Source organism: Mizuhopecten yessoensis, unplaced genomic scaffold, assembly GCF_002113885.1.
Source record: "Mizuhopecten yessoensis strain PY_sf001 unplaced genomic scaffold, ASM211388v2 scaffold8221, whole genome shotgun sequence".
Taxonomy (NCBI): Eukaryota; Metazoa; Mollusca; class Bivalvia; order Pectinida; family Pectinidae; genus Mizuhopecten; species Mizuhopecten yessoensis.
In genome coordinates this window covers 481,960-505,263 of record NW_018407439.1, presented here as the reverse complement: position 1 = coordinate 505,263, position 23,304 = coordinate 481,960, and the positions used below count along the sequence as shown (strand labels likewise).

At 34.2% G+C, this 23,304-nt stretch overlaps 2 protein-coding genes across 2 annotated transcripts in view; one reads left to right on the top strand and one right to left on the bottom strand.

Moving 5' to 3' along the window:
- Window positions 1-7,881, top strand: part of LOC110455451 (splicing factor 3A subunit 3-like) — a 17,814-nt gene extending 9,933 nt beyond the window's left edge. The window contains exons 13-17 of the mRNA XM_021505593.1: window positions 2,721-2,955; window positions 3,818-3,928; window positions 4,455-4,545; window positions 6,517-6,572; window positions 7,106-7,881. Of these exons, the coding sequence (XP_021361268.1) occupies window positions 2,721-2,955; window positions 3,818-3,928; window positions 4,455-4,545; window positions 6,517-6,572; window positions 7,106-7,183 (571 nt within the window). The 3' untranslated portion in view covers window positions 7,184-7,881. The remainder of the gene's footprint in view (window positions 1-2,720; window positions 2,956-3,817; window positions 3,929-4,454; window positions 4,546-6,516; window positions 6,573-7,105) is intronic.
- Window positions 7,882-12,024: 4,143 nt separating this feature from the next.
- The window catches only part of LOC110455446 (M-phase phosphoprotein 8-like), a 38,321-nt gene continuing 27,041 nt past the window's right edge, over window positions 12,025-23,304 (bottom strand). The window contains exons 7-15 of the mRNA XM_021505587.1: window positions 20,124-20,163; window positions 19,438-19,569; window positions 19,024-19,121; window positions 18,252-18,338; window positions 17,835-17,989; window positions 16,591-16,742; window positions 15,610-15,737; window positions 15,206-15,292; window positions 12,025-14,768 (exon numbers count right to left, since the gene is read on the bottom strand). Coding sequence (XP_021361262.1) covers window positions 14,721-14,768; window positions 15,206-15,292; window positions 15,610-15,737; window positions 16,591-16,742; window positions 17,835-17,989; window positions 18,252-18,338; window positions 19,024-19,121; window positions 19,438-19,569; window positions 20,124-20,163 — 927 coding nt within the window. The 3' untranslated portion in view covers window positions 12,025-14,720. The remainder of the gene's footprint in view (window positions 14,769-15,205; window positions 15,293-15,609; window positions 15,738-16,590; window positions 16,743-17,834; window positions 17,990-18,251; window positions 18,339-19,023; window positions 19,122-19,437; window positions 19,570-20,123; window positions 20,164-23,304) is intronic.

Sequence of the window (23,304 nt, the reverse complement as noted above, 5' to 3'; positions counted from 1 at the left end):
CCTCGTTGTGTATGTTATATTTTGAGACTGATCATAAAAACAAAATGGATTAAAAGAAGAACTAAACAGATCTTTCTCATATTGCAATGATCGATTCTATTTCTTTCACATTAAGTACTGTACTAGTAAATATGTGAAATGACAAACTCACTTTGAAGGTTGGCTTTCATACACATCAGTATTAAGTTTAGATCAAAAGTTACCTCAAGGTGCATTTACTGTTAACATGACTCGATCAAACAGATTAGAGGAAAGAAGAGAAAAGATCGAACTGACAAAGAACTAATGAAGATGGTACAAAGGTGGGCGCCAAGATCCCTCTGGGATCTCTTGTTGAAACATGTTTAACATTAGGGCATAGAGTTTTAAAAAGGTACAACTAATGCAGGAGCACCGTATCTTATATCACTGTATGGCAAGTGAGGTAAAGTACAGTATGTTTCCTATTTCATCACATTCAAGAAATAATTCTACTTTTCTGATTTATATACAGTAGGTATTGATACAAATGTAGTTTTCTTGTTAAATTGTCATTTCTTGATACATTATAACAAAAATGCATTGAAAGAATTCTAAGTATGGCACTTTGTTATACACAGTCCACCTACTGTGTGGTGTTATACAGTCTTCACACTGTGTGGTGTTATACAGTCTACCTACTGTGTGGTGTTATACAGTCTACACACTGTGTGGTGTTATACAGTCTACCCACTGTGTGGTGTTATACAGTCTACACACTGTGTGGTGTTATACAGTCTACCTACTGTGTGGTGTTATACAGTCTACCTACTGTGTGGTGTTATACAGTCTACCTACTGTGTGGTGTTATACAGTCTACCTACTGTGTGGTGTTATACAGTCTACCTACTGTGTGGTGTTATACAGTCTACCTACTGTGTGGTGTTATACAGTCTACCTACTGTGTGGTGTTATACAGTCTACCTACTGTGTGGTGTTATACAGTCTACCTACTGTGTGGTGTTATACAGTCTACCTACTGTGTGGTGTTATACAGTCTACCTACTGTGTGGTGTTATACAGTCTACCTACTGTGTGGTGTTATACAGTCTACCTACTGTGTGGTGTTATACAGTCTACCTACTGTGTGGTGTTATACAGTCTACCTACTGTGTGGTGTTATACAGTCTACCTACTGTGTGGTGTTATACAGTCTACCTACTGTGTGGTGTTATACAGTCTACCTACTGTGTGGTGTTATACAGTCTACCTACTGTGTGGTGTTATACAGTCTACCTACTGTGTGGTGTTATACAGTCTACCTACTGTGTGGTGTTATACAGTCTACCTACTGTGTGGTGTTATACAGTCTACCTACTGTGTGGTGTTATACAGTCTACCTACTGTGTGGTGTTATACAGTCTACCTACTGTGTGGTGTTATACAGTCTACCTACTGTGTGGTGTTATACAGTCTACCTACTGTGTGGTGTTATACAGTCTACCTACTGTGTGGTGTTATACAGTCTACCTACTGTGTGGTGTTATACAGTCTACCTACTGTGTGGTGTTATACAGTCTACCTACTGTGTGGTGTTATACAGTCTACCTACTGTGTGGTGTTATACAGTCTACACACTGTGTGGCATGTGTATATTGCTCTTCTCCTGTGGGACTCGTGTGATAACAGAAAACTCCCATTAGGCATCAGTTATGATTTATATCATAACCAAATCCTTTATAGAATGAATGCTTTCTTTTGCTGACCTTTCTTTGGTAGTATATTTGCCAGTTTTGTTGAGTGATAAACCGTTGTATTGTGGCCAAGTTTGTGGAGTGATAAACTGTTGTGTTGTGGCCAACTTTGTGGAGTGATAAACCATTGTGTTGTGGCCAGCTTTGTGGAGTGATAGACGTTTGTGTTGTGGCCAGCTTTGTGGATTGATAGACCTTTGTGTTGTGGCCCACTTTGTGGAGTGATAGACGTTTGTGTTGTGGCCAGCTTTGTGGATTGATAGACCTTTGTGTTGTGGCCAACTTTGTGGAGTGATAGACCTTTGTGTTGTGGCCAGCTTTGTGGAGTGATAGACCTTTGTGTTGTGGCCAGCTTTGTGGAGTGATAAACCATTGTGTTGTGGCCAGCTTTGTGGAGTGATAAATCGATAGTTGTGGCCAGCTTTGTGGAGTGATAAACCGATAGTTGTGGCCAGCTTTGTGGAGTGATAAACCGATGGTTGTGGCCAGCTTTGTTGAGTGATAAACCGTTGTGTTGTGGCCAGCTTTGTGGAGTGATTGACCTTTGTGTTGTGGCCAGCTTTGTTGAGTGATAAACCAATGATTGTGGCCAGCTTTGTGGAGTGATAAACCGATGATTGTGGCCAGCTTTGTTGAGTGATAAACGGATGGTTGTGGCCAGCTTTGTGGAGTGATAAACCATTGTGTTGTGGCCAGGTTTATGGAGTGATAAACCGATGGTTGTGGCCAGCTTTGTTGAGTGATAAACCGATGGTTGTGGCCAGCTTTGTTGAGTAATAAACTGTTGTGTTGTGGCCAGCTTTGTGGAGTAATTAACCGTTGTGTTGTGGCCAGCTTTGTTGAGTGATAAACCAATGATTGTGGCCAGCTTTGTGGAGTGATAAGCCGTTGTGTTGTGGCCAACTTTGTTGGGTGATAAACCAATAGTTGTGGCCAGCTTTGTTGAGTGATAAACCGTTGTGTTGTGGCGAGCTTTGTGGAGTAATCAACGTTTGTGTCATGTTGTAGAGATACGGAGCGACAGAGGGAGATAGCCAACCTTGAGGGTCAGGTGTACAGGTTTGCTGAGGTACTCGGGGAACAGAGGTCATCCACACGGGATAATGTACAGAGAAAACAGGCACGGACAGGAGAGGAGAGAGAGGAGTCGGACGATGAACAGTATGCCGAGTCAGACTCGGACAATGATGATGATGATGTGCCATATAACCCAAAAAATCTGCCACTTGGGTGGGATGGAAAGGTTTGTGTTACCTGCTGTTTTATTAATCTACAAAATATATTGAAGATGTCATTGCTGGCATACTGACTATATCTTGTTATTATGTAGAATATGTATTTAAACATGTTTGTTTATCATAATCCCTGGAAACAATTTTCATATTTTTGAAGTGTAAAACATACAAAGTTACACATAATTCTAGTGAAACAAATGAGTGTCTGATCAAGGCTATAAGTGATAGTTTTGACCTAAATATCTTAGTTACATCATTTGTAACTGAACAATATTTATTGTGCCATAATTACGTTATTTACAAATCATCGAAACTATTTACAAATGATAGAAACTGTTATCCTGTCATGCATGAAATACAAAAAAAAAGTGTTTGTTAATGACAACTTACTGACCCAATGACAGCAACACACAATATGTTTGTAAAGTAAAATTGAAATACATGTTTATGCTATTTGCAGTTTTTACTTAATTTCAATGGTAAATTTTGCTTTAATAGTATCAATGAATTAAAAAAAAAAAAACACCGAAAGATACAGTAAAGTGTGGAAATTTATACTTGGATCACATTTAGTTTATCTTTCTGGCATTCTTGTACCATGTAATGAGTACTTACAACGTGTATTTATCAGCAGGGGACAGTTCATAGCAATTACACTAATGTTAGTTGTGCTGTATAAAACTATCCTTCTTTACAGTATAAGTGATTAGAAGACTGGACTGTTACATTACAATTACAATGTAGCCACTAATTCACATTACTCCACAATGTCAAGTTCAATTCACAATTCTTTAGTATTTGAGGTATTTGATAAATGATATGTATTTTATGCATTTCATGTCATGATTTAAAAACTATTTTATTTCACAGCCCATCCCTTACTGGTTGTACAAGTTACATGGTCTGAACATCAGCTATACCTGTGAGATATGTGGAAACTTCACCTATAAGGGACCAAAGGCATTCCAGCGACATTTTGCTGTATGTATTTTCATGCCCATGCCATTTATTTATTGGGTCAAGGGCTTGTATGAGAATTCAGGATCCCAGGGTAAAGGCCATGGTCATTGTTACTATTATAGAGGTTTATAAAGCAGTGACATCACTATAGCATTTTCATCGTCAATGTATTTTAATCAAATTATAAAGATCAAGAAGGAATATATTTTGAATAATTTTGTATTTCACAGTTCTAAGGCCAAAGTCCCCATTACTATTTTTACATTTTTTTTCAAACAATGACACTTATTTACACGGGAGCTGGGGTCATTCATATCTTAGACATTTTCTGATTGAGTATTTATTAACTGTTGATTCGTCATTTTACCAAGTAACAAATATCGTCATTTTACCAAGTAACAAATATCTTTGTATCATTCTACATACATCCCCCTATATTTTGTTTGTTTTTTGATTTCATGATTGCTTTTCAGAAGAAGAAGGTTTCTAAAGAACTGTAGCAAAAACTTGATTTGGTTAGTAAGTATGTATGTTTTTTTCTTGACAGGAATGGCGCCACGCCCACGGAATGAGGTGTCTAGGAATTCCAAACACAGCTCACTTTGCCAATGTCACACTAATAGAGGATGCCTTAGCTTGTAAGTGGAAGGCTGTAACAATAATAACATAGCTGTACTGTGGGATGTCCCTATTCTTATAGATATTGTTTCCCTAATTCATTGGTTATGATACATTTGTGGCCCTGAATAATATGAAGGTTTGTTTACCTGAAAGGTCATACTCCCTTCACCTTTAAGGTAAACAAACCTTCATATCTCCTTACCAACATGGCTAAAATATTAAGAACAGCAAAAGATCTTTAATGTTGGGACAGGTGGTTATCTTCCATTGTTATTGATGAAGTAAAGCATGAAGACACTGGTAAGAATGGGAATTTCACTGTTAGGGGCGTACACTGCTAGATATAATGTTTTGTTGACTTCAACTATACTGTATCATGAGACGTGATTTTTCTCATGGTCCTGTGATAGTCTGTGACAAAGAGATTGTATAATGTCTAACTCTAGGTAATTTTTAGTTCAAAAATATGATCCCCTTAACTCTGTAGTAAAGAACAAATAGTGACAGTGTGAAAAAAATGGGGAAAATGTGGTTTATTTAGTCTGAAGCTTGCATTTTTTCAAAAGTTTCTAAAAAAATGTTTGTTGAGCATTTTATGTTCCTGACAAGATGCAGAAAATGTGAAGTTGTACCAAAAATTCTTTGTTATTAAAATGCAAATGAAAATAATTCTTTGCCCAATAAATATTGTTTGTGTATTGTCATGTATAATAGTGATAGAGTGACTGTCAAATTTTGAAGAAAATGTCTTATTACAAATACCAAGTAGGTAAGTGAATTCTAATAGAGTCTTTTATAAGTGGGTATGGGGGATATGGTTATCCTACCAAAGGGTTGTTATCAAAGGCTGTAGAGTTTTGTTCAGAATTGAGGCTTTGCTGAAGTTCTTAAACCAAATTCTACACCAAAGGGTAAAAATTCCATATACCACATACTTTCATAATGATTGACCCTTTTTTTCCACCTTGCTCGAAATTTTGGTGAAATATTGCATAGACAATGTAGATGTAACACTTGATAATTATAGAAAAATTAAAGATATCGTATTCACAAACTAAAGCCATATTTGGAAGAGCAGAAAAAAAGGGACATACCATAGGTACACCTCATCTTCAAAAATCAATGCAAAAGCTTCGGGGCAACCATTTGCAATACTGTATAGCGCTTTAAATTTGCGGGGTCAATTTTTCGCGGCTTCATATTCAGTACATATTCACAGAGGTTAAATTTCGCTTTGCACCCGAATCCCATGTGTCGTGCAAAGTAGTTTGAGTGTCATTTAAGGGTTAAACTTCGAAATAAAGGTAAACCGTTTGAAAACACTGATCCCGAACGTCGTCATCCGCCAGTGTCTTCACTCGAAACAGAATCAAATGTGTACGTACCTTTGTAGAAGTAAACTTTAATTAATTAACCACCTACTGTGTACACATAAATAGATTGTGGCCACTTATATGTAAGTGTTGGTTTTACATGGACTGCCCAGTGATCATTTGATTTGAGGTCATTTTAGCTTGCATAATTGCGTTGGGTTTGAAGTATTTTCAACATGTTGTGATAAGGTCCGTAAAAGTGGTTAACATTTTTGATATCTTGACCGGTGTTAAGAATTTGCAGATGTTAGTCAAAGGGTGAATATAGCAAAATTAAAACCCCTGCAAAATAAAACCGCTTTACAGTAACTTGTTCCTGGAACACTGTTTTAATGGACTTTTGATGAATACGTTATATTGTGATGCTGTCATCATAGTAACAAAGGTTACTGTCAGAGTGCAGCCATGGGATACCCGTACTGATGAGTGTTCCACTACCCTGCATGCATGGTAAACATGCATCTTACATACGCAGAAAGAGGGAGAAAATTAAACTTAAACATAGTTATTAATAGAGAAATGAAAACACAATTACATACAAAAATATTTTTGTTTACAGACTTTGACTTTCAATACATATTTGCTCAACTTTATTTTTACAATGTTCTTTTTCAGTGTGGTCAAAAATCAAGTCGACAAAGGAAACAGATAGATGGAAGTCAGAAACAGAGGTATGTTTTTTTTTGTTTTTTTTTTTTAAATATGTGAGGTATTTACAAAGTCAGGTTTCTAAAAAACTTTTAATGTATGATGATCTGAATGTTAAGTTTGAAGTCAGAAACAGAGTATGTTTCTAGAGAATGATTAATTCAAAACGACTTGATGTTGAGATAAATATCTTACCAAAACTGCTTCTCTATTATAATCTATAAGCTGGTAAATACTATTTGAAAACAAACTTACAAAATTGGATATAAATTCTACCAAATCATCAAGAGTTGGTTGGACATCTTGTTTCTTCCGTTACATATAAAAATCAACACTTTCTCTCATTGACAGCCAAATTTGACTTCTCTGATTGTGACAAAATTAGACATTCAACATGATGTCACACTACAAGACTTATCAGCATAGGTCTTAAGTAGATCATTGTTTAGAACTGGTCCCACATATGACTAAGAAAATAGACAGCTGCTCTTCAAACTCACGAATCAGAATTGAGTCTAAATAAGTTGTTCAAAAATGTTGAATCATGTTTTTACAGGAAGAATATGAAGATACAAGTGGCAATGTATTCAACAAGAAGACATATGAGGATCTGAAGAGACAGGGCCTGTTATAGTTCTGTGGCATCAATACAGGAATGGGAGTACAGCCACATGTCAGCTCGTACAAACTGTATGTGGAGTGGATATGATGTGTGGGTCCATTTAAATACAGACAAGAATACCTGGCAGTGTAATTTATATATTTCCAGGTGCAAATTTTCTCTGGTTTCTTCACAATAAAAAAGTTGGGTCATGAATAGTACTGCACAACGTTTCTTTAAATGAGCTGGTTGTCAACGTCATTGCAGCATTCTATATTAAAGTTTCTGTTTCTCAAAATATAGCCATGTTAGTATGGACTGCTCCAGAATTAATTATTAACACAGATTAGTTACAGGTAATCATTTCATTTAAAAATAGGAGTAGTCGGATATTCTTTACAAATTGATATTATATCTCATTTAAAGACTTTTTAAATGTTGATGTGTTTATTACCTTACACATCTCTGGTATCACCGAGATTTGGTATAGCCCTTTGAAAAAGAAATATCTGACTACCGAGAATCTTTTAAAATATAAAAATTCTATTGATGCAGACAACTGACCAATTATATTACAGTTAAGAAATGTATGTCAGAAAATGTATAATAATGACAAATTATTATGACAAAATCATGAAGTTAATCATTTAATTCCGTCAATCATTGTTTGGCATTCAAATCATAGCATACATGTGAAAAATTGTTTCTTCATTAAATTGCCATCATCAAGCGTTTGTGTTTGTGTGTTTGTTCTGACATAGATTGACCTCTGGCCCAGAATCATGAGCCATATGTTGACTAAGGTTATGGTACTTACACAAGATCTTTGATTTTAGTTATTTTCCTTAATATGTTGTTAAATTCAGAACTATTTGCACATCACTGTTATGTATCTTTCAAATGTGTCCTCGGTAATATCCAAGTTCAAATTACAATTAACATTAGATATTTTACAGGTTTATTCATAAGTCATCCTTAAGTCTCCATGTCACAGTAAGGTAACATGCATCTTTAAGTCTCCATGTCACAGTAAGGTAACATACATCCTTAAGTCTCTGTCACAGTAAGGTAACATGCATCTTTAAGTCTCCATGTCACAGTAAGGTAACATACATCCTTAAGCCTCCATGTCACAGGTAGGTAGCATATCCTTAAACCTCCATGTCACAGTATTAAGGTATCATATATTTTAAGTCTCTGTGTCGCAGTAAGGTACACTGTCGTGTATATCATTAAGTCTCCATGTCGCAGTAAGGTAACAAATATCTTTACAACCTCCATGTCGAAGAAAGTATACATCCTTAATTTTCTATGTCAAAGTAAGGCAACAAATATTCTGAAGGAGGTCATTGGTTCTCTTCAATTTGATAAATAGTTCTTGATGAGTAGGAGCTCATTATGAATTAGGCCCAATCACCACTTTATATCTTGAGTTCACCAAGTTTTTATTATTGAGTCGCATGCTGTTATTCATCACAAAACTTTCCATCGACCATTTGTTCTGAAAAAGAAATTTTTCAAAAGACCATTGACAAATTTATAGACAACAGCTTCAGCACCATGACATAAGCTCACATAGTTGTTTTCAACTAGATGAGCTAAACAAATAAAGACAAAAGCATTCATCCTTTACTAGATATTTATTAAATTTTATAAATAACTTTTTAAGAATAACAAAAAATCTTAAATGAAAATTGACACACTTTGTCATTATCCCTCTGAAAATACTACATCAACAAAGTATGATATAAAATCATAGAAGACAACTGTAATAATTAACATGATCTGACTATAATACAAATGCACCACATGCTAAAGACCCAGCAAGCAGACTGGACTAACAAACGAAGGGAGATAATGTATGACAGACTTAAATGATACACTAGCAGAAAAAGGAAGTCAAGTTTGTAGTAATGGTTCTAGAAAGATAGAATCACGGGGAAATAACTACATTTCAGCTACAAGGAAATGAGATTTAGCAACTTCATGAATAGTTTTCTAGAACAACTAAGTCTCCTATTGTTTTTATTGGACAAGCATGCAACATTACCCGTCTTCAAAGAAGATCTTTGAATTATTGTGTTTCTCATTTTTTTCTGTATTTTTCCAGGATCTTGAATTCAACTTTAATCCGTTATAATATACATGACAAAAGGACTGATGAGGAGAAGATATAGTTTTAATTAGATTGCACAATTAGTTCTATCACGGAAATTAAATAATCTAATGCAAAAAGTTCTTGGGGCTATTCCAGAAATATACATATGGACGGTAGGGAATGTAGGCCTTTTGTGACCCCAACACCTACAATCATTCTTTTTCTCAGGGCCCACTACAAAAACGAAATGAACAATTACTTTAGACAAAATCACCTCTACATTATCAGTTATAAGTGCCTTCCTGCACCCAATCTATATATATTGGAAGTGCCTTCCTGCACCCAATCTATATATATTGGAAGTGCCTTCCGGGCCCAATCTATATATATTGGAAGTGCCTTCCTGCACCCAATCTATATATATTGGAAGTGCCTTCCTGCACTCCACCTCTGTATATTCTCATCTGGAGTATCCCTAAAATGTAATTTACCACCAGAGCAAACAAAATAAAACAGTTCTTCCATACATTATATTAACTCAACTTCAAACAATTCAAAGGTATAACATTATTAACTAAAAATCACAGAAGAAATTATTCAAACAACATACTTATCAATATTGACAGCTAGTGTGTAATATCTGTACCGTTTCAGGTACACGTTGTCTGTCACAAACATAAGGTTCCCACTGTAAACATCTATACCATAGAAGGGTACAGGTCAGTATCCATTACCAAACATATTTTCTGGGGAACAAAACCATTGTGTTTCAAATGAAAAATAATTTGTATTCCTATTATAGGCTATAATCTGTTTCCTGAAAAGTTTAATTTAATAGCCAGGTAAATAGTTTGAAATCCTTTTATTATTAAAATGTAAACCCAATATTTTATTGATTTACAGTCTTTATCTAATATAGTTATTAATGATGTTAATTGATGAATTAAAAATAAAATTAACACAATAGAAACAGATTGACATCTGAAAACATCATAACCAATAAGTAAAGCATCACAAACACTTTTTTATGACATTTGTTACATTCTGGCATCACCATCGATTAATGCTAGTGACTTCCATCAACTCCATATGACAGGATTCCAGCAGCGTTAACTTCTTCAAAAAATAATCTGAATACCTCACCATTCAACACTTAATGTGAGAGTACCAGCGTCATATCATGTTGACACCCTTTATCTTAACACAAATTAAACATCAAGCATGCAACTCCAGCAACTTTTACAATGAAGCACTCTCCAGGGACATTCACAGAAAGCAAAGCAACAAACTTTACAAAAAAACGTCGCTATCAGTGTTAGGTGAACATGTAGTAGCTACCATATTAAATAAACGTCAAAATTTAATGATTTCAATTTACAGTCGTTTAGCCCAAACATTTGTGACTAAATTCTGTAAATCAGCAAGATACAATGTACCTTTAAATTATATATATTAATTGTACATTTAATGTACTTATAGTTAACAAGTGTCATTCTTTCCTCTCTGATAAACAAAACAATTAATTTCGATGCAAACTTATAAACTTCCAAAATTCAAATGCAAGGCTGTATTTCTCAATATTTCACACAAGTTTTTAAGACATCATCTTCTTAAAGACTCGAGTTACAATAATACTACTAGTAATCAAGAGGAAATGTACACTGTTCCAATCAAACAACTTCCTATTGGATCAATGGAATAGCAATTAGTAACTGAAGACCATTTTATCCATAGAGAAATATTTCTACAATACAAAGTGATAGAAATAAGGATATGATTTAAATTGTGACAACACATCATCAAAATTAAATCTTCCTCATGATTTCTGGAATAAATAAAGGATGTTGCTACTAAAAGTATGATGTGAAGAAGGTTATTCCTCACGACATCTTCTCTAAAATGTCTTTATCTAATCATCATCTTCTAGAAGACAAACTTATTACTTGGCCTTTAAAGGTGACTCGGCAGTGCAACAAAGTGAACTTTGACCCAATGAAGAATGCTGAAACAATCGCCTAGTATGTTATTCTTCTAAACATTATCTTACTGTTGCTATATGATACTGGTATTTATACAATCTTATTTAATGTGATTTACATTAGAAGGTGTCTATTAAATGACTATAAGTTCTGAAAAGAAATAGCAGCAATCTAAATGTATAAACTGACTTAACATCAATTTAAAATGACTTGAAAAAAACCCAAATACATGAAAAAATATATGATTATTTGATACACAAAAAAGATTATCCATTTCTCGAATTATGAATGAAAACCACTGATATGTTATCTTCAAGGAAATTTGTCAACATTTCCAATATTTACATTCACAATGTTATACCAATCAATAGTTGACACCCACTTTACTTGAATTTTATCATTATATACAACATATCATGATGAACAAAACAGTAAATCACATATGCTGAGACTTTTTTATGATGTGCGCATGATGACATAATGTGACTTAAGCTATGACCATGTAAAACGTACAAATACAATACTAACATGATGGACAATTTGGATAAAAAACTGTATTAAGGTTCATAAACCATGATGTATCTACTTCTTACCTACATGGACATATCAGGCGTGTTTTATGACCAATAATCACTATCATCTAGTAACATGAATTTGTCTGAAGTATGATTAATTGTTTCAAATTTAATAAATATTACTATTTTTCATCTGACGTCTATGGAGTTGTGCATTTCTATAACTTGTGTGCGAAGCATTGGATGTTATGTGAGGGGAAAACAATGATAAAAATAACATACTTCTTTATATTACAATGGTTAATTTTATTTCCTGAGTTAATTTTAGCCACTGTGCTTTTAGTATTTCTGTTCTTTAAAAAAGAAGTAAGAATGAAAAACGTTGAGCAAATATGTAAATAATTTGTTGTTTACTATATTTTGTACAAATTGTGCCACCTTATATAGTTATTGATATATTTTGTTATAAACAACTTAACCCTCTCACCCCTATGTAACTTAAATAGACGTTGCCATGCAATGATCTGGCTAAGTCGATTATGGTCTACAGGGGTGAGAGGGTTAATGGAGTGTATATGACTAAACATAACACAAACACGTCCACAAAACTACATAACATAAAGTTATAACAAAACACTCGGCATCCTACTAGGGGTGGTGCCGGAACATCTTTTTTATAATATTGCAAACGAAAAGCACCATGTAGCCCACATCACAAATTAACTGCTTTCCAACAAGACTGATGCTACAGAGCAATATTTACTATCAAAAATACATAACTTCACAGAATCACTGCAATATATACTAAGGAAAATATACAAAACATACTAGGGATACTTTATGAAAAAAAATCTGATGTTACAAACTTTCCGTGTTAGTCTAACAATTATATTTGAGATAGTATTCCTAAATCTAAATTGTTGCTTAAATTTTAATTTTCAAATTTCTCAAAATTATTTTCAGTTTCTAATTGAAAGTTTAATTCATAGTATTCAACCAAATTCCAGACAATAAAAATTTAATTTCCATAAAATTCTAGAATAATTCTATGAATACTTAATTAAAGGTGAGCTTACTATAAGTCAACTAGAATGGGCTTATTTAACAATACAATGAAGAGAAATATATACAATTAGCAAAGACAGTGAGGGCACAGTATGTATCCATCACTTAAAATATCACAATCATTTACATTCATCATTTTGGAATCTAACAAATCTGATAATCTTAGAATATTTTTCAGTTGTATGTTAATTTCCAATCTTTGATTTTTGTCAACAAATCAAACTTTATTCTAGATCATTAAAACAGTGTTCACTTTTTTGAAAACAGATCACCATAGCTATGACCTTTTTCGATCTTATTTATCAAGTAGACAGGATCATATGAGCCGGACAGATTACGTCTCATCTGTCGAGAAGACTTCCAGAAATACAGATTAATTGGATTACAATCCTGTGTAGAATTGGCATGATGGGGATGTCACTGGGATGTCGCTGGGATGTCACTGGGATGTCGCCTGATAATGTACGAAGCTGTTCGCATTGTTATATGCATATAGTGATGATTCAAAGGGATGTTAACAATATCCAACATGAGTTTGTACATAATTAATATCACTCTTAAAAGGTAAATACTGGCTCTGTACAGGTAAAATATACTGTTTACGATTGAATGAGATAGGTATAATGTATTGTACACCTGTCCTGATTGCCCTCCTTAGTTCTTATGTTTATACAGGTACGTACATTGGTAACTGGTGTAGTGATAGATTCTAGTATATACAGATACTGGGTAAGATGTACATAGTTTCATGGTTGTACTGGTATAATTAACTGTACAAAACATTGGATGTGTAAAGCTTAACATCAATATTCCACCTGCTTTCACACACACAACTTGTTAATGTAATACGTACAGAGTATGTACCACACATACTACACTTGCCCTGTGTTATTGATATACAGTAAACTATATTTGCAGCAAACATATTTGTAACAAATAAGCACTTAGTACAAACACATTTTGAACCCTCTTATAGTAATGTTACTTGTTTAACCATATACCAGTTACGATTCTAATGAACACAGTACTTGGGTCCCCGAGCCTTGCTATAAACATGTTTTACTGTATCTTGCATCTACAAGTAAATACTGGTTTAGCATGTATCTGTACATATCTGTACACACACCTGTCAAACATGTACCTGTACATAGTAACTGCAGATACCATACCTTATTGGCCTATCTATATACATTCATATTTCGACCAATGGCCTGGGCTAGAGTCACAACTTTAAATTTCATTATTTCACCTTCTGATTAGATTTTGGCATGTTGTATGCACCAACAAATATAGAAGATATTTTCCCTCACATGGATTCATTTTTCACCCTTCAAATATTTGTCAGTGGGCAGTCGGACCACAAATCAAACACAGAACTCTGCCAAATTCATACACATTGAAAAAAGAAAGTAGCAACCGAGCCTTACAGAGGTCACAGATTTGAAAGTTATAAAGTGGCAAAGGATCACAAATACTGTACAGATCAACAAGTCATAATATCAGCAGCGACTGTACACACATCTGTATTATTTCACACATGTAAACACTCTTAAGGTGACCAGGAGCTTGGTTCCTGTGTGTCAGTCTGTTGTATCACAAATCCCTCATACCTGAATTTTAACACACTATTAAAGTTTATGAACAAACATGAACTAGGTTCCAACTGTTGTTCAAACTTGTCAACATCAAATCTTCAGAATGACGGCTTCAATTATCATTTCTCCATTTTGTCTTCATATGCGAGATCAGTGGAAGGGGAAACACAAGTCAATGAATGAGATCAACAGGTACGATGTCGGTGGAGATTTCCTTCTTCTGTCCAGGACACTTGACTCATCCCCCAACGAGTTTGTGTGTGGGGACATTCCCCATACAGGTCTATGTCCGGGACATTACAATCTCTTCACACGATTCTAGGAGTCTATTAGCTGTGCTTTGTATGCGCACACTACCAGTTTGGCCTGCAAGTAGAAAACATTCTTTCAAAACATCTTAACATTTATCATTGATTACATTTCATTTGAATGTGTAATCAAGTAAACAATAATATAAGTTTAGACTGTCAAAGCACGAGATGCCACTGTATTCAAATCTTCACACAGGGCCTATTTAAAACACTTCTTTTTATACGAGACCAGCTTTTCCAATTGCTACGGTTTCAAAAAATTATCTTATATACATCAATAAAAGGGGACTTGGAAACCCGTTTCTTGCTATTCTTTAGTTTTTGTTTCAGTGGTAAGATAATGAATGTAACTGTCATGAATTTTCCTTTAACAACAGAGCGTGTTGTAGGTGTACACTGTACTAAATTTGGACAACAACATAATACATGATAATGTTACTATCACATATTTTTAAACATATATCGGCGACCTTTGACCTCCATAATACCAACCTTTGAACCTGGAGCTGGTACTGTGTTGATGATGACCTCATTTCTTCCATGTTGAAGTGGACAACAGGATAACACAAAATTAGCTTCCTGAGGAGAGAAACATAATGCATATTATTATGAAGTTCTACTTTATACATAATGTACGTATCAAATGTGTTGTAACATTACAAGACCGTATGGTCCTTTTGTCAAGCTACGACGGAGCGAGTGATTTAGGTTGTTTAACAGTACAACCATGTGATGAAATTGTATATTCATATGTCACTCGACCCGACGTACACACTTTGTGTAATGCATATTGATGTATCAAATGATCCCCATTCACAAACAAAGCAATAAAACATGGTTCTTTAAGAAACTCTCTTCATGAAAAAGAGTAACAATTTACGTGCTAGTGTATGTACCTCTGTGAGTGGTGGCTGCTGAACACCATTGAGTGAAACATTCTGTACTGCACAGGGGCCATAGAATCTGCAGCGGATGTCCTGGGCTGTGATGCGGGCATGGGCCACAAACAATAGGTACCCTACCCCTGGTAAAGACAAAAGGGAAAATAACCATCAAATAATGAAACGAGGATAACAATTTATCATAGACCTGACAGTACAAAACAATGCATTATAAATGTTCTAGTTCAGGCTTCAGACATCAACACATGACTGTGTAGTCTTACAATTTTACACCAAAATGAAACTAGAATCTGTATGTTGGCTGTCAAAATTGATTTGTAATGGGCATGCATATTATTTTGAGGCTGTTAATGCAAGTGAAACACTTGCAAGATTTAGATTTTCTCATGATTTACTTCTAAGGTTACCCTCCCTTTTGGGATCTTTCTGACATGCAAGTTTTGTGTACATTAAATGGGAAGTGAGAGCATATTTTATATCAATTGTTTTTAGGACTTTTAATGAAAATCTTAAATTGTTTTAAGAGTTATTTGTGTGGATAGTATGTTAACTATATTTAGAGATCAGGGTTCCTCAAAATATAAGGCAAATTAATGAAAAGCATTTGCAATTATTTTGACATGATGCACTTCTTAAAATCAACCACACATGTACATTGAACGACACAATCCATATGTAAATGAACAGAACCAAAAAGACGTTCTTGACAGCATCATCAATGTTACATAGAAACAACTTTGGCCTTTGATCATCTTTATCTCCCACTGACAGCAAGGGCTACAAATGCATTTCCTTGAGTCACTGACTCCAATGGTTCTGTCAGTTTAAACTAGGATGTGCAGATCACACGACGGGACAAACAAATTTGGCTGGTCTCTCTCATCTTGTAAAACAGACAATCTGAATTGTCCAGATTTCATCACTAGTGAGATAACACTAATCCACCAGATTACATCCAAATCAAGCAACATTTACCTGGTGTGTTAGCCTGAAGTTCATGTTTAAAGTTGACAGAGAACTTTTCTCCCTCGGACAGCGGGAAGCACTGGAGTGGGAAAAGAGCGCTGATTATCTTAGCTGTGCTGTTCAATGTGATGGCAACTTGTTTGTCAAACTCATTGGTTAACCTGCAATTAAAAAATACACTTACAATAAGATCTAACAAGCCAGTCAGGCTTCAACTAATGGGCCCCGATATCTACACTATTACAGTTTGATATAAGGGCAATTTACATCAATTTCCATGACACTGATTTCTGACACCAAAATTCCTGTACATGTATATATGGCCTACAATATATAAATCTAACAAACTTTTGTTCCATGGATCTTACCTACGGTACTCAATTTTCAATAGAAAAGGATTTGGATAAAATTAGAAGTAGAGAGCATGGCATGAATTCTAAAAATAAAAACAAGGCATCACAGATGATAAAAATATCCTCTCAAAATGCAAACTTATACAAAAGATGATGCTTGTGAATAGTTGTGTGAAGTTTCCTGACAATCATATAAGAAATTAAGTCTTTAGAGCAACTTCTATCAAGTTCTATTTATAGTAATGATGACCTAGTTTTTGAATGCAGAAGGTTGAAATGCAAAGAATATGAGGTAAGTTCCTGAACACATGAATTTTTATGACAATTGGTAAGAAATGAAGTCTGTGAAGCAATTTCTATAAATTCTATTTATAGTAATGGTGACCTAGTTTTTGACAGCATGACGTCGAAGCGCAAACTAAAATAAAAATAGGTGATGTGGGAAGTTTCGTGATGATTGGGGAAAAAAATAATTCTTTGGAGCAGTTTATATCAAATTCTCAAGAGCAATTTCTATCAAACTTGATAGTAACATTGAACTTAATTTTGACGGCAGAAGGTCAAAATGCAAACATATACAAGATGTGATGTTTGCGAACAAGTGTGTGAAGTTTCATGACAATTAGACAAGAAATGAAGTCAGTAGAGCGGTGACACTGTTTGGAACATGTACAAATGTATGGGTGGACCCCTATATACCCTCACCAACTTGTCACAAGGGTATAATACACTGACTAACACATAATATAATCCTATGTGAAAACTAATGCAAAACTAATTTTGTATTGAATTCAACTTTTTCTGCCTTTTCTTCATTTGAAAGGAACAGGTGAAGTAAATAGGTAAGAGATAAGTTTGCCGACTTCTCAGGAGACTAACGTGTACAGTATAGCTCAGTACCTGGAGATGTAGTCTACAATGATGTCCTCTATCTCAGTCAGCCTCATCATTTTGGCGTACGTTACTGCTGTAAATCCTGAGTTGTTCTGAGCCGAGAAATTAGCACCATGCTCCAACAGAAACTTCACAATTTGTTTATGGCCTCTTCTCACTGCCTGTAATGTCAAATCATATACATATTTAATCCAACATTGTCAGAATAAAAAGGAATAACCATTAGGAACAGAAGAAAGTGTCATAGACAAGAGAATTAAATTATCAATACTCAAAATGTGTGTACATTTTACATCTTGAAATCATTTAAATTTAGCTCAAAATATTTACCACAGGAGCACATTTTTTATATCTAAGTCCCCTACATGTAGTAAACTTGATGGTTATTTAACCTAGTCCCTGATATACATAAGAAATAGATACCTTCATCAGTGCTGTTTCACCCGTTGTCTGCTGCAGATTCACATTGGCTCCCAGTTCAACTAGCAATGCTACCGTACATATGTGAGCCTAAAAAAGAAGAGATAAAACTTAAACGAATAACTAACCACAAAATTAATTTAAATACATTTTTTTTACACATTATCAAACTCCAAATATACAAAAAAATAATTGTAAGTATAGATAAACTTCATTAAGAGCTTGATTGAAGAATGTGCATTTATCAGCTCAAAACAAAACAAAGACAAGGAACATCGATGTTTATTAACATGATTTTAGGCTGAGTTTTGCAAGCCTTGACATAAATTTTTCAAATTATACTCCATTAATTTCTCTGCCTGGTGCTCATTTATAATGTTTAAGTATTAAACAAAAACAGCATAAATATTTAAAATATGTAATTGTTATGTCAGTTATGGGTAAATATTCCGGAAGGCAAATAAATGATCATTATGTAAAACAATCATAGTGATAAACAATCAAAGTGATCTAGGAGCAAGTTGAACGTTACAATGTATATGATAGGCTGACAACTACGGAGATTTTGATAAGATTTTCTTTTTTGAAGTGGTCCGTCTTAATAGTAATGCACAGGTATCCTGAACTTTGAGCATAATTTTTATGATGCAATGAAATTGATCCAAGCTTCAGACAAAAAATAACTCCCAATTAAAAAAGTCACATTGGGCTTTAAATGTAGCGTATTTGTGTTAACACCCATTTGATTCATGGAGGGTGTATTATTACGACTTACATGTTCGCAAGCCAGCATGAGGGATGTCGTGCCATTATGCTGCTGTGCATTGATATTTGCCTTGTGGTTGACTAGCAACTCTGCTATATCATCATTACCTAAAATGAGACACATAATACAAGCAACTCAAATAATATTAAGTACAGCATAGTGAATTAAAGAAATATCACCACATGAAATTAAAACAAATTGCAATAACTATCATTTCAAAAATCAATAATATAAACCTCAGTGGACCACTGTTATCATTTTCAATCTAGGAATTATGTATTCAGTAATCTGTTTCAAAGAGCAAATGTTCCTATAATATTGGATTAAAATTTATGTGCACTTTTTATTTTTCAATTTTTAAGATGACTATGTCAGCTAACAGTTTGATCCGAGCAGAGTGAAGCTACATAGCTGGGGCCTCACCATTCTGAGCTGAATACATCAGCAGTGTAATTCCCAAGTCATCAACAGACTCCACATCAAACTTCTTTTTGCTGCCGAGTGCTTTTTTGACTAACAAATAATCTCCTTCCATTACTGCTTGTCTGAAGTTTTCTGTTGAGAGAATAAAATGTAAGAATGTATCCAAGATCTTGAGCTCTACATCAATGCATTGTTACTGAAACTCACAAAAGCTGTAGTAAAATCAGCTTTTTCTACTAAGAATTGTCCAAAAAAATCAAGCCCATATTTTCATTTTAATGTGTGGGAGTTCTTTCAAGACTACCAGGCCATCCTCTTCAAGTTCATCATGTGTCATTATGTCTGGTCATAACAGTGACTTGTACAATGAAAGTAAAGTCTCATTTCAGCAGATCTTTTTGTTATTTTTGTAACATTCCCCTTGAAAGAAGCTAAGGACAACCACATGAATGCATATGACCTTGTTCCATAGTTATTATATACATAAAAAGTCAAACAATGCATTGTTCCACTTAAATACTAAGCATAAACAAACTTGGAGCTCCAGACCTTTTTCCATCTTCACAAAAAAAGAGCACATCCTGTAAGGGAGATAACTTTAACAATGCTCTTAAATTGAGGTATCAAATCCCTAAAATGTAATGTACCGGTAACATATGTATTTAAGTGTAGAAATGTGTACTCACCATCACTTATATCAACAATTTCTTCTCCATCATCAGCAGTCTGTAAAGAAAAACACATACAAATTTAATGTTTGCAAAAAATAAATATATCATAAATAATAATAGAAATAATTTTATTAGCGTGTCACACATTTTAAAATACATGCATCATAGTGTTAACTAAAATAATGCATGATTTATAAAATGCCCAGCCAGTATTGGCTTATGAGACACAGAACATACTAAGAGTAGACTCTAGCTATAAAACACTACAGAGATGCCTCATTCCTTAAAAAGATAAACTTATCTTTTGAACTCGTATCTAAAAAAATTGATGACATATCATTAGCCTTTATAAAAAGAGGTTCCCTGATTTCATTATAATAATCACAATCACATAAAAAAATAATTTCAGATTCAACAGAGTTAGAGTTACAATATATACAAAATCTATCACATGATTGTATTGCAGGTTTACCATAGCGGCCAGTCTCTATACACAATGGCAAACTTTCATACCGCAGAAGAGCTAAAACTGCTTTGTGATCTGGGCATTATACTGGTTACCTAAGTTTCAGGTTTAAAATATTTTTTGAACAATCTATACGTTCTTAGCTTAAAATTATATGCATCATTCTCACATTCTAGCTAATAAATGTTATATTAAATATACAGGAAAAGGTGTTTTTTTTCAAAAGAAAGTTATAAAACTAAAGTATTAGACAAGTAATCCTAAGTCTCTAATCTGTTATGATGACTTAACGTTTTATATTGATCAACATCCTATTAACAGCTAAAGCCCTTTAAGGACATTTATGATGACTTACAAATTCATGGAAATGGTATCCATGAAACATTGGCACTACAGATACTGTCTTAAATTTCCTATTAATTGAGTAATCAGACAGATTTATGTTTCTGACATACAGGAGAAAAACATGTATGTAGATTGTATAGTCTGGAGGATTGAAAAGCCTATTAACTATTATTTAGTACTTAATTTTGTATATATTATCTTAAAAAAAGAGATTGACAAGTAAACTTGACAAGGTACTTGCAGTGACGAACATGCTTCCCCCATATACACTCATATATCAAAGTTAAATTTAACACACAGCATAGCACTTTATTTGAGAGAGACAAATAAAAAAAACAGAAAATATTTCTCTTAGACATCAGCACACAGCATCTTATAACCAACATGTCGCTGCTTCTTTAGTCTATACTAAGAGTAAGAGCCTGGTAAGGTCATATAAGTCAACACACACAATTCACTTTGATGACAGGCAGACATTTCAACCCAATGTTTAGAAGTAAAATATAACCCTTTTTTAACAACATACAAAACTAATGCTTTCCATATAATAGACCTTCAATAGCATGTGTCATCAATAACAGAAGATTGTTTCTCTCAGATTTATGAAATACAATACAACGAAATTGTGTCAACTGCATTGAGAAATGTGTATGTTGGAAGCCAAGGAAATTCATTTTCCTGCTCCTTCCACGTCTTGGAAGAGGAAGCCCTACACTGAAGTATTGATTTCTTGGTAAACTTTATAGATTTCAGACTCAAAGGCTTCTCCTCCAGTTTCATTTGCCTGGTGCCATGAACACATCTATCTTAGTATAATACAGCCGGCTGCTCTTGTTTTAAAGAAATATCCTCATCATGATCAATGTTTTGTAATTCAAATTTTGATGTTGCTTTGGTTTCTAAGTGTTCTAGCTGTTCATCACCAGTAAGAAGTGTAGAACAGCTTCAGCTGGCTCGACAACTCAGCTTGATTTATTTGCCCACCTGATCACTGCATAGGATGAAGGTGTGGAGCATACATCACACCAAAACCACTCCACCTCATCATTAATCGTTAGCCAAGCAAGTTTGTATTTCTATTTCAATACGTACGTCTACATACCCCATGTAATGACTCTTCAAGCAAATTTGTATTTCCATTTTAATAATGACACTAATATACATGTACTCTGCAAATACTGGCAGACAAGTTTGTATTTTCATTTTAATAATGACACTATTATGCTCTGCAAATACTGGCTGACAATTTTGTCTTTCATTTTAATAATGACACTTAAATACACTGCAATTACTGGCAGACAAGTTTGTATTTCCATTTCAACATAAACACCTACATACTCCCAGTAATGATTTGTCAAGCAAATTTGTATTTCCTTTTCAACACTTACACCAAAATACCCCTGTTATGACATGTCAAGCAGATTTTTATTTCCATTTAGCACTATCTTCTATTAACTAATACAAAAATACTGTTAGTTTTATCTGAATCTGCCTCTACATGATATAGCTTGGGGGTTTTACAACATGGTTGGTAATTATTTAAGCATTAAACTGCATTCTGTTCAGGATTATAGTCAAAATTCTGAACTGTATTGACAAACAAATTAAATGAGATGATGTAATGTGTTTTGACCGTTTGTTTGAAATCCTCTTCCGAATCACAGAAAGAGATTTTTCATAAACAGTTTACAGTTTCATTCTTGTTTATCAATGATTTTGATGATCAGTTGATACCTACTCGCTTATTTGATACTCGCTTATTTGATAATCAATTGATACCAAGTTTTGTATTTATTCCTTCAAATATGAAATTGTTTTCAATCAATAAGGAAAGAGCCCAGGCGCACCAGTATGAGATCTCAAACATTATGATGCGACAATGTAATGCATCAAGATTAGCACGCCACAGTTATAAATGAAGAGAAATTCTAAATATAATTGTGACATACATTATTTGCACAGGAGGCACGTGCTACAATATCTTTAACCTATAACAAGATTGCATTCACCTGTGGCTAGAAATTTCATGTTTCCTGTGTATATTGTTTCATTCAATGTTTTCATCAAAGTTGGATTGAGATTTGTCAGGGTAACAGCTGTAATCTTCATAAATTCTTTCAAGTTTTATATGAATATGAAAATGTATTTAATGAAGATTTGGTCTCCAGCAGAATGAGAATCAACATGATGTAATTACATGGTAGAAACCTACCGCACACCCATACTGGTGGGTATACATACAGACAACAGAAGCTTTCAAGTCACAGCTTTTGTTTGTAACAAGTATTAATAAAATAGGGACTAAAAGAATGAAGAATCGGGGCTTTGAATTGACCCTTGACCTCTAGAAGTCATTTTGGCTAGAAATTTGAAGTCAAAATACAT